Source organism: Glycine soja, chromosome 16 (genome assembly GCF_004193775.1).
Source record: "Glycine soja cultivar W05 chromosome 16, ASM419377v2, whole genome shotgun sequence".
NCBI lineage: Eukaryota > Viridiplantae > Streptophyta > Magnoliopsida > Fabales > Fabaceae > Glycine > Glycine soja.
This window is the reverse complement of record NC_041017.1, coordinates 34994960-35007738: the sequence shown is the minus strand read 5'-3', so window position 1 is coordinate 35007738 and position 12779 is coordinate 34994960. Positions and strand designations below refer to the sequence as shown.

Below are 12779 nucleotides of genomic sequence, written 5' to 3'. Positions count from 1 at the left end.
GGCAGAAGCTTTGTAACAGTATAAGATTTTTCAATAGTATCTGCACTCGATTTAAAGTAGCAAGAAGCTTTGTTTTGTAACAGTATTTTAGGTAGCCATGAGCCCATGACATACATTGATAAACAGTATTCAGTATGAGAAGGTGGTGGTTGGCTTTAGAAAAAATTTACTACACTATATATATAATTTCCATCAACTTGTTATGATTAACGTTTCATTTTAGTTTTTAATTTGAAGCAATATTTTGTGTCACATACAACGCTGCATTTGACAGAAGTAATAAATAGTTGTCAATTTAAAGGGAGCACTAATTCATGATACAAGGAAATTATATAAAGACATTTACTATCATTTTAAATGAGATATTTTTTCTTTAATTATATTTTTTTTATTCCTAAGATTTAAAATCTTACTTTAGAAATCGAATTCAATATTACTCAAATCAAATCAATAATGTGTTGGATTTATTAATAGTATAAGACACATGAATTAAGAAATAAAAATAAAAATAAAATTCAATAATTTCTTTAGTCAAAATTAAAACAAATTTTTTTAAAAGTATTACAATTTTTATTCCTTTCTCAGTTTATGGGTTATTGCCATGGTTTAACTCGTAAAATCGTCCAATTTTAAGAGTCTACTGTCCCTCCTCGAGTCCAATTGCACACATACTGTTTCTAAGCAAACTCGGACAAACTCAAGTAGACTCAGATTAGAATCGCGAGTCTGGCCCTGAGTCACCGAGTTTGGTGAGACCCCAGATTTAACCAAAACGACAGGTTTGTGGGTTGTTTAATTTTGGCGATTAGGTTTTCCCTTCCCCAACGATCTCGATCCTTCTTCTGCTAGATTCCTGTTGGTCAACCGTGACCGCGAGCGATTGAAGGCTGAAACTTGCTCCTCTGATTTGCGTCGCCCATTTGATTCATGTCGCTTCATAATGCATGCTATAAATAAAACCTTAATTGCTTAATTTGGTAGAATAATTGGTATATAAACATATCTAACCTTGCTATAGGATGATTAGCATACAGAACACCGCTTCAAAAATTGAGAATTCTTTGCTGAAAAATAAATGCTTATTCAATAAATGTTAGTTAATTAGTTAACTCCTTGGTCCAGTTGGTCTTACGGATTATCATTTAAGAGGACTAAAATCTGAAGAAAACTCCCGCACATTGTGCCTCCCCACAGACCCTAATCCACAATCATTTAGGTGTAAATTTGAAGAAAAGGAAAATCATGATAAATAAGTAATGATGACTTAAAATAATGTCTAGATGAGAACTTGAAAAATATGTGTATATATATATATATATATATATATATATATAGAATCTAGTAAGCATTATATTAAACAAAAATTATGCAACCACTTACAATTATTTTCCTTTGTGATCAATAATAGTCCATTGACATGGTATTGCACTGGAATTGCAGTCCCCTGATGAGTTAAATTCAGTAGGATTCCATTTACCTAAAACCGATTTAGTCATGTCTTTACTTTATAGTCACTCACCTTATGGCTGTACTTATTCCAAGAAGCTAAGCAGCATGAAGTGCCAACCCACAACATTGAAGCTAAAAATACAAGAGAGTTCAATGTCTCCAAATGATGAATGAGAGAATATGCTAACCAGCAAGTAAAACTAGATGGAACTGATGACACCTTGGTAAACAGAGATAGAAGAGAGTTCAATGTCTCCAACACGGCCAACATAGATGGAAGTTGAGGAGTTTGTGAGAAACTGAAATAGCTGTGACAGTGCCACTGGCAATGTTATTCTCCGTATCTTCACTATCTCTGTCCACAAAACAAATTTAACATCCTTCAAGCTTTTCACTGGCAAATAGTCAGGTTTTTAAGTATGTGTTTGGATCACTAATGGTGTCTTCATTTGAAAAGGGATTAGTAACAATGAACAAAATTTCTTAGGGACCCAAAATAAAATTTGCTAATTTATCAGGATTAAAAGAAAATATTAAAGATAAAAAAATAAAATTATTATTTTTTAAGAACTCAATGCAAAGAAAAAATTATTAGAAATCTAAAATAAAATTTAATTTATCAAGAACCAAAAACGTACTTTAGCCAAAAAAAAAAATCTGATGTTGTCATGTGTTTATTTTATAGTCACTCACCTTATGACTGTATTTATTCCAAGGAGCAGCATGTAGTCCCAACCCTGAACATTGAAGCTAAAAATATAAAAATAAATATATGACGAATACCAAGAAATGTAAAGAGTCTTATTGAATCATTCAATGGAAAATGAAAATCCTGAAAAAAAGTGTGTAATATAACCAATCTAATAAACAGCTGCAATTTAGTTCATCTTACCAAACAGAATAGGAACCAACAGCAATCACACAGGCTTGTCCAGTAGACCATCAAGGAGCATAATGCATGTAATATACCATTGTTCTAAGCAATTCATTACAGATGATGCAAGGCTTAACTTAGCAAAGGCCCACAAATTCCTAAATGCAATCCAAGAAACACTACTCCAAATTAGATTTTTAGCGACAATTGTTTAATGGTGATACACTAATTGCCAGTATTTTATCATCTAATTAATACTATTTATGGCTAATAGCTAAATGCCGGTAAAAATACCTTTTTAAAAAATACTAATTAGTCTCAACCTCTTAACCAATTACCATGGATTCACGACCAATATTTGAAACCTTGGTCTTGGCCAAGCAACTTTAAGATTGGAGTGGCATATACATAAATAGGCAAGAGGATTATACAAGTAGCAGTAAGTATAATCCATGACTTTTGAACTTAAATACAAGCTGATTGAATTTGCCCTGCTCCATAAGCTTGGCCACAAAGTGTTGTCAATGGACTAAAACACCAGATTTTCCACATACGAGAAAATAAATAAAATCAAAACACACATTTACTTGCTAGTGTTGGTTGTCATTTGGCTAATTTACTCATTAATGGATTTGGTAGATTCAATTTTCTGTTATATAAGTCAAATGAAAAGAAAACCAAGTTAATGATCAATGTGCTAACCAGCAAGTAAAAATAGATGGAATTGATGACACCTTGGTAAACAGCAATAGAAGAGAGTTCAATGTCTCCAATATGACCAGCATAGATGGAAGTTGAGGAGTCCATGAGAACCTGGAACAATGCAAACAGTTCCATTGGGAATAGTCCGGTACTGAAGTATACATTTGGATCACTAATGGTGTCTCCATTTGAGGAGTTCTTTCCTTAACACTCAGTTTGAGACTGAAATTTGTTATAAACTTCCAAGTGGGGCACTGAAACATGAAATATTCTATGACGGCTCTGCAATAAATCATTTTATACATCTGTTAAGTATCACAGGTGTAAAATAGGTGAGTGTTATAATTAGGCTCTGTCAATGTTTTTTGTGAAGAGTTCTTATGTGCTGCCGTGTGCTATTGTAGGTCTTCCTTTTAGTTCACCAAAGGCAGTTCAGTTAAGGGACTATGTTATTGTGATGAGAACCTTGTATTTGGGGTAAACTTTGGCAAGCCTTTATTGTGCATTGTTCAGACGAGGTTTATTCTGTTATTTCACTAGTTACCTTTGTTGTTTGACTGTTCAGGTTGGTACAATGGTTCATGCAAAAATTGATGTTGACTACATTGATCTCATATCAGGTTATTCATAAAATAAATGTGTTTATTTCAGATTCAAGTCCAAATTTGTGGTTACAATGACTTTCATATTGTATGAGAGTGGGGAGAACGTGAAGTTCTTGTGATGCTTTTTCTTAACATTGATTGACATGCATTTTGTATCCATTCCATCAATCTGGTTAGTGAATATATCGGTGCTCCACTGTTTAGCAATTTCAATAAAATTCGCATATATAGGAAAATTTATTAAATTCTTACTAAGTTCATTTTTGTGATTAAAGTGTTTTTGGGTTTTGTAATGGTTTTTTCTCATGAGCAGAGTGTAAAATAGGGGAAAATTTTAGAGTAATAAAGTGGATAATCTAATACAGTTTTGTTCACAAAAGTTTTAGTATTTGCGCTATTATCTGCACACGAGCTAAGGTGAGAGGAGATTTTAAACTTTTTCCGTCAGATGCAATGTACTGAAGTATATTAATTCACAATGGATATGCATTAGATACACATGTTAAGATATCAAACAAGCCACTAAGATTTGAACTATACTTAAATAACTATACTATCAACTATTTCCATCTTTGATAATTAATTACAACTTCTTGGGCAGTTCAAGACTTCCGATGGCCCCCTTTTCCTAGCTACCATCCGTTCTTGGTACTGTGTGCATGAAGGGTAGGTGTGTTAAAGTCCTAAAAAAAAAAAGATGTGGTTGGGTTGTGTAAAAAGTGTATGAGAGGGGGTTACTATTCTCACAACCAAATTGCTATTTGAACCTTATACTTTTTGAAATATTGGTTAAAGGACAAAAATATCCCTGAGGCAGTTCTACGCCACACCCCTTCCCCTTCTCTCTTCCCACACCCCACCTGCTTCTTCTCCTTCTCGGTTTCACTCTTCTATTCCCACACCCACACTCACTTTCTTCTCTTCCTACTTCCCGTCTCTTCTCACTTCTCATTTCCTTCTCTCTTTGCTCCTCCCACTCTGCTTCTGTGTCTCCTTCTCTTCTCCCTTCTCATTTTGCTCAAGTTTGAAGGAGGTAGTTAATGGAAATGTAATATTGTTGTGTATCAATGCACAATGGAATCACATTTCGATTGTGTATATAAAAACACACCACAGAAGTGTATTTTCCTTTTGTATCTTAACAAGATGTACGAAGCTTTACAAAATTATTGTTTGCTTGTCAAATCATCATTATTATGATTATTGTGTAAAATAATAAGCAACGGTCCAAATTCACCTTAAAATATCAATGATTCACATTAAATCGATTTATATGCATTAATTGTTCATGTGTTAGTCAAAAATTTTGTGTCACTCAATAATTACAATATCAACCGTGCATATTCATTTTCTGAACAAAAACCTTTTAAAAAGCAAAAAAAAAATCAAAATGCACAATGAAATCATGATTTTGTTGTGTTATGTACAACAGAAACATAATTTCATTGTGAAAATATGATTTTGTTGTATATAACACAACAAAAATATATTTTTGTTATGCATTGGGGGAGGATTTAATAGACGAAACAAGATTTTGTTGTATGTGCTGCACAACAAAATCATGTTTTCGCAGAAATAGCATTTTGAAAATTAAAAAAAAAATAAAAACCCACATGGATGGTGAGAATAGTAACTATGGGAATAAAATCGATTGTGGTGTTGAATAAGATGGATAACAAAGTCGTGATTTCACTATAATCATTTTTACACCCCTTAACCTTCAACACAACAAAATCATGATCTTTTATTGTATAATATACACTGGGATTACGATTTTGTTGTGTATTATTTTAATCACTCCAGAATTATGATTTCATCGAGATGAGAAAAAAGTAAACAATGGAATCTAGATTTCATTGTACTATTTTTTTTAAAAAAATTAAAAATAAAAATAAAAATACATTTGGTGTTTTTCATTAATTAAACACTACAACATTGTATTTATGACTGAAAACTACTCTTTCTGACATGTTGACTAAATACTATTTTTTAATACACATCAATCGTATAATGTGTAGACACAGGCTAAATCATTTGTATTGTGTGATATGGCTCACGAGGGAAGAGTATATCATCTACTCTAAATAGCAATGAGGATCTAATGCAACTCAATACCTTTGCTTCTTGATATTCAATATATTGCTTAAAACATGAAGAGTGTATCAATCTATTGTTGTGTATTGCAATGGTAACATAATTTTATCATCTGATGGGGTATTATTTGAATGTCTAAAGTAATCAGAATAAATGATGATGACATATGGCTTGATGCTTTAAGGAAAACAACCATGGACATCATCAGAGGTTGCAAATTCTACTTTATCTTTTTTATCATCAACTTGTTTACGTAAGTGATAGTTGTGCTGTTACACAGTGTATGGAGCTTAAACTTACAAATAAAAACTTACCAATGGATAGGGAGTACTAGCACCTGGGCACCGTGGCTGACAAACTTCAGCTTTGGCCACCCCCTGACATATCCATACATGACCAACATAGTGCTCCTTATAAGACCGAATAAAGGACAAATCAACTAGACCTCCTCCAAATGGAAGTCCAATGATCCTATCGTTGTGTCTCTGGCTTTAGTTGTTGTTACTCTCGTCACTGGTCATCAAGGCGCGTGCGTGCACCAACACAGTCATTCTACGATGTCTAGTCCGCACTTCCCCTTCATGTGTGGGGTCTTCATAGGAGATCTGATTGAGCATTTGTAGTTTAGTATTTTTCTATTTTTCTTAACTCAATTGGCATCTATTTGACCTTTATTTTCTCACTTTAACTTAGTTTTGATCTTAGGCAAATTATTAAGCTTAATTAATATTTGTGGCTTATGTTTGGATTTTTGTGTTTACTCGACCTATCTATCTTGTGCAAGGCCTTTAGGACACTACAGAGCTTCAAATGGAGTGTATGAGTAGTCCTTATAAGATCTTTAATTTTGTCAAAAATAAGCTTAGGTCAATTATGTTATTTCGAGGGTCAAATTGGGTTGGGAAGTCAGAACCTCTGCACTTGAATAATTGAATTGTGAGTTTAAGTTTTGTTTTGTGTAATTAGTTTAATTAAGTATATTAGATGGGCTTAATTAAGGCTCATCCCTTCCTTCAGCGTAGTCACTCGATATACTAGTGGAAATTAGTTAGTTAGTTACTTTTATTTTGTAAAAAACAGATTTAATTACTTATTGTGCAAGCTTTAGGACCAATCTCTTTTCTCTCTCTTTTCACTTTTGTTTTTCCTTTCTCTTGTACAAATTTCATGGATTCTCCATTGGTGATGATCATGAAAGGCTAAACACTTAATCAATCCAAGGATCCACTCCAAGCAAGAGTGAATTTGAGTTCTGGTTTGATATTTCTAATCTTTGTGAATGTTCATTGTTTTCTTCAATCCTATTTTTTATTTTCATGATTATGATTATGCTTAGGATTCAAAACTGATTAGGTTATCAATTTATTTCCAAATTTTGAAATTTAATCACAAATTGTTTTAATGATTTTCTAACCTAATTTGCGATATCAAACAATTTATGAATTAATTTTATTGAACAGTCTCTAATGCATTTGACTGAACTTTCACACTCTGAACATCATTCGTAATAATTGTAATAATTCAATTTGCATTGATTTGGTGAACTAGGTTGATGCTATTAAACTTGATTCATATTTTATTCTTGTTATGTTCTGTTTCTACATCTTTGTTTTTGTATTTTTACATTCCTTTACATTTGCCTTTAAACTATTCGTTAAAATTTCTTCTGATATTTATAAATGAATTAAAGTAGAAATCAAAATGAATTGTATCTCTAAGTCGACCTAGGTTAATCCTTTACTCCAGAATTTTAGTTTTATTTATTTTGAAACGATTCGACATCCAATAACGTAGTCGTTATCATGGATCACATTCAATAACGTACAATGTCTGCGTTTTTACTTCTACTTAGTTTTACCTCTACATTTGGCTTATTGAGTAAAATAACGTTCTCTTGTGTCTGACATTCATATATAGAGAGAGAAAATTAATGGTATGCGAAGAACACTTATGAGCTTGAGACAGTATATATTACTTAAATATAAAAAAGAACCCAAATTTGTATTTCACACAGGACTAGTCCCGTTATTGCTCCACATATAATCGCATGCGATGAGCTGTTTGTTCCACCTGCAGTCATACATTCCCCGTAAGATACTAGACATTGAAAAAATAAAGCTGGCTAATGCTAGTGGCAAACACTGTTGCATATTGCAACACTCGAGTGAGTTATAATTATGAGTATTAAATTGCAAATTAGACAGGTTTAAACCAAAAAAATATTTTAAAATATATAGAAAACAAACAAACAAACAACATTTCAATGGCTTCACAAGAGCAACCGATAGATTTGTCCTGTCTTCCCTTTCTTGCTTATATAAAAGTTCTAGCCAAAATCGCATGTTGCTTCCTTTTTGTTTTTTGTTTTTTGTTTTTTAAGCCATGATGCATGTAAAAAAAAAAAAACTTATTAATAGCTTAACTTGGTAGGATAATTAGTATATATACAAATCGAACATTGCTGTTGGATAATTAACATACAGAAAATCACTGCAAAAAATTGGAATTAGTGCCAAAAAAACAGCTGCTTATTGAAAAAATCCTATAGCTTACCTCCTTGGACCAGTTGGTCTTCCAAATAATTGTAAAGAGGACTAAAGTCTGAAGAATACTGCCGCACATTGTGCCTCCCCAGAGACCCTAAACCATAAAACCATTTAAGTATAAATTTGAAGGAAAGAAAACTCATAATTGATAAGTTGGAGATCGATCAAAGATACAAACACAAAAATAGGCAGCATTTGACATTGAAGTAAAGATACATTTCCAATAACAGTAACATTGTTACCTTGACCCCTAAATGCAGCTTGAAACCAAGGAAAATTCCAATAGGGAGTCCAACAATGTAATAACATGCTAGGTTTATATAACCAACCATAACTTGCCATCCACTTCCAATGGCCACACCTATGGAGATGTTAAAAAAAAAAAAAAAAAACTAGAATTAGGGGTACAATATCAGAACACTCATGAGCTGGAGAAAATGTTACAAAAAGAATGTTTCAAGTTGCCAAAGAAAACAATTACCTGACATCACCTGTGAAGCACTATTGAGAACAATTGTTACACCAAGAAGGTATGCTAAATCAGCAGCAGCTAGTATCATATCCTCACTGTCGGTAAAGATTTTGTCAAACTCATCTTTACTAAAGAAAATTACGGTCATGAAAAGAATACCAAGGAGGAGAGACTGGAACATTGTCACACAGAAAGAGTATATGGTTGCTCTTGGATGCGACATGCCAAGCGTATTGGAGACACGAACACTTGGAGGGTATTGAACCAATAGTCAGTGTAAGAATGAAACAAATACATGAAAAATAGATGTCTATGTCTTAGTTCCGATAAATATGGAAATTTTGGTTTTAGTTTATGAAAACTGTTATTAGTTTTGATTCTTATAAATTTAAATTGATCACTATTATCTTTTTTGATGACGTAACATATATCTTGACATGGCATGTCAGTGATTAATCTTAAATGGCATGTGGAGGTTGCATGTCTAGATGCACGTCATATGGCCCAATGAACTATTTTTAAAACTTATTGGCATCCAAACTAACAAAGGAGTGCAATGAAAAAAATTAAAATTCACCATATTTGTTGGAACTACTAAGCATATTAACCAAAAATATATAATCAACCTCTTACATTTAGTTTCCTTTGTAATTGATAACAGTCCATATATTGACATAATATTTCACCAGAATTGTAGTCCCATGATAAATTAAGTAGGATGTCATTTACCCAAAACTGATGTTATCATGTGTTTATTTTATAGTCACTCACCTTATGGCTGTATTTATTCCAAGGAGTAGCATGTCGTCCCAACCCTGAACATTGAAGCTTAAAATACAAAAGTAAATCTATGAGGAATACCAAGAAATGCAAAGAGTTTTACTGAATCAATCAGTAGAAAATAAAAATCATGGAAAAAGTTTGTATTATAACCAATATAAACACCTGCAGATTAGTTCATCTTACCAAATAGAATAGGAGCCAACAGCAATCACAGGATTGTCTAGTAGACCAGCAAGTAGCATAATGCATGTAATATACCATTGCTCTAAGCAATTCATTACAGATGATGCAAGGCTTAACTTAGCAAAGGCCCACAAATCCCTAAATGCCATCCAACAAAATCCACTCCATTCTTCTTTGCACCAACCAATGGTATACACAACCAAAGCCACAGCATACAACCACCCTACGATATTAGTCACTATTGCCAAGCCGGTTATACCCCAACCAAATACATTTATGAATATGTAAAGCAACCCATTTTGTATAAGCAAATCCACAAATGCTATGCACATAATTACTTTAACCTTGCTCTGGGCCTGAAGAAATCTCTGGATGGGAAAAGCTACAGCAAAAGAAAACATGTAGGGAATTACTTGTACAGAATATCTTCCAGCAACTTCAGCTATTCCTTCATCTTGGCCAAGCAACTTTAAGATTGGAGTGGCATATACATAAATAGGCAAGAGGATTATACAAGTGGCAGTAAGTATAATCCATGATCTTTGAACATAAATACAAGTAGATTGAATTTTTCCTGCTCCAAAAGCTTGGCCACAAAGTGTTGCCAGTGCAGATGACATACCAAACTGTAATTTTGCACATGAATCATAGATAAGATAATAAAAAAAAAAATCAAAAAGTCACATATGACAAAATAGCAATGATACAATAATAATTGTTCAATTATACAAGGACTAAAACACCAAATTTTCCACATATGAGAAAATAAATAAAATCAAAACACACATTTACTTGCTAGTTTTTGTTCTTTCTTTTTATAAGCCAAAAAAATTTATTAAAGCCTAACTTAAACACAAGATGTGTCTAACTAAGGCCTCACAAAAAGAATACAGCAGGTTAAGTAGCTGCTTTATGCAAAGCATATCTACTCGTCAAGTTAACCAGACATACACAGTATTGGCCTGAAAGCTACCCCTGGTACCACATAATTTTCCAAAAAATGGCTCTTCCATCTCAATATATCATGAAAACCACCACAAAGTAAAACCCTCCATGGCTGTGCAAAAGATCCCGATAGTACTATGCTTCCTTTTACCCCTGCAGGCCTGCACTACAATGGAATGATGAACTCTGCCATTTCCTCCCCAAAAAACTAATGACAACTAATAACAATTAACAAGTGCATGTTTCTAGACTGTTCTGGGTGACTGGTATGTGAACTGGCTCAAGGCCCTTACCAATTAATCCTTATCCTCTTCAATTCACGAATTGCCTATCTACTGCTTGTGCAAATGTCGGAATCAACCTTGACCCATTTTGTCTGCAACTTAAACTCTCAAATTCCTTCCAGTCCAAATTTCTCATCTCATAGGCTCAAGATGTTCATCTTCCCTTACATTTCCTTCTTTTGAGTTAGAATCTATAAAAACCTGTTCTGCCGAATCTTTAATACTGTTCTTTTTTTGTGAAAGACAATAAATCCTCCACTGCAGCTCATAAATCCTTCTTCCAATCACCACTTTCATCATGTCCATCATAGTTTTCCTCAAAAAGCATACCATACAGTACACTAGCAAAAAAAAGTGGCATTCAAAAAAGAATGTTGGGAACTTTCTTCATCATTATTACAACTTCAGATACTTCCAAAAGTTTACAAGAGATGGAATTACTTGCCAGTGTTAGTTGTCATATGGGCACAAAGACAGATAAATTACTCATTAATGGATTTGGTTACCTATAAGAAAACTGAGGAGATATGCAAGTAACACACAATTGGTGAGGCCAGAGACCGTAGATCTCAAAGAACAAGAGAGGAGTACCATACCATATAAGTAACTCATAGTGTAATTGACTGATTTTGATAAAAGATACAATGACAGTGAGCAAGTACTCTATTTATAGAGCTTATTTCTAACGAGCTAATACTACTACTCTTAACAACAACTTCATTTTTCGGTGTTTAGAAATCAAATGATAAGAAAAATATTAAGTTTATGAAGAATAGAAGAGGTAAAAATGTGCTAACCAGCAAGTAAAAATAGATGGCACCGATGACACCTTGGTAAACACCGATAGAAGAGAGTTCAATGTCTCCAATATGACCAGCATAGATGGAAGTTGAGGAGTCCATGAGAAGCTGAAACAGTGCAAGCAGAGCCATTGGGAGTGCTACTCTCCATATCTTCACTGTCTCCGTTCGCAAAACAAACATAACATCCTTCAAGCTTTTCACCGGCAAATAGTCGGGTTCTGAAGTATGCTTTTGGATCACTAATGGGGTTTCCATTTGAGGAGTTCTTTTTCTTCCCTCAACACTCAGTTTCTTTCTAACTGAAGTTTGTTATAAACTTCCAATCATACAACAAGGAGTCATAAGGATGGCTTGGTTGTTGAATGCAGAAGGGTGAGAGAGATTGCTAACAAAAACTAACAAATTAACAATTAACATTTGTCAATGAAATAAAAATAATAACTTTCAAATCATAAAAGCCAAAATCTTAAACAGATCATGTAAAGCTTTGACGCAAATGAGTAAGCACGAAGGCTTTGCCTTTGATGTGCGACTGTGACAGAAGATTTTAGCTGCTACAGTTAGTAGATGGAATGCAACACAGTCACTTACGTTTTAGGAAGAAGAATGGACTAAATGGAAGGAACATCAATGATGAGTCACCTTCTTCTGTGTTAACTTTGTCCTTTCCTTATTATTTATTATTTATTAAAACAACTACCAATATGTCACCATGACTCAGTACATCCGTTTTCATTTACACAGTCACTCACGTTGATTGTTTTTTGTATTTTACGTCAATAATGTTACTGCTCCATTAATTTTAAAATTTTGAAATACTTAGTTTAAAATAGTGACAACTAATAAGCACTACTACGTGTGTTTTAATAATAAACTACAAAAATAACCTTTGAGATGAACAACGGCATGCTCAATGTCGTTGTGCCTAGAAACAAGGCCAAGGGGGAGAGGAAAAACTTAAACTCTTCTCTGTAATAAAATGTTTGTAATACTGTGAATGAGTTTGTTGGTTCTGCAATTTGAATTTGGCATGTTGATG

At 33.3% G+C, this 12779-nt stretch overlaps 1 protein-coding gene across 1 annotated transcript; it reads right to left on the bottom strand.

Moving 5' to 3' along the window:
- Window positions 1-7501: 7501 nt before the first annotated feature.
- LOC114389349 (protein DETOXIFICATION 34-like) lies at window positions 7502-12390 on the bottom strand. Its single transcript, XM_028349997.1, has 8 exons — window positions 12332-12390; window positions 11735-12135; window positions 9709-10334; window positions 9514-9570; window positions 8752-8990; window positions 8513-8631; window positions 8278-8364; window positions 7502-7794 (listed from the first exon to the last, which is right to left on the bottom strand). Exons 2-8 carry the CDS (start codon window positions 11993-11995, stop codon window positions 7750-7752), a joined length of 1434 nt encoding a protein of 477 aa, XP_028205798.1. The 5' UTR covers window positions 11996-12135; window positions 12332-12390; the 3' UTR covers window positions 7502-7749.
- Window positions 12391-12779: the final 389 nt, after the last annotated feature.

What these genes read in the sequence shown, in the direction of transcription:
- LOC114389349 (XM_028349997.1), bottom strand. Translation starts at nt 11,995, where the DNA reads ATGGAAACCCCATTAGTGATCCAAAAGCATACTTCAGAACCCGACTAT. An exon ending in CCATCTATTTTTACTTGCTG is followed by an intron (nt 10,335 to 11,734) that starts GTTAGCACATTT and finishes GCAAAATTACAG; the next exon opens with TTTGGTATGTCATCTGCACT. An exon ending in AGACCAACTGGTCCAAGGAG is followed by an intron (nt 7,795 to 8,277) that starts GTAAGCTATAGG and finishes GTATGACTGCAG; the next exon opens with GTGGAACAAACAGCTCATCG.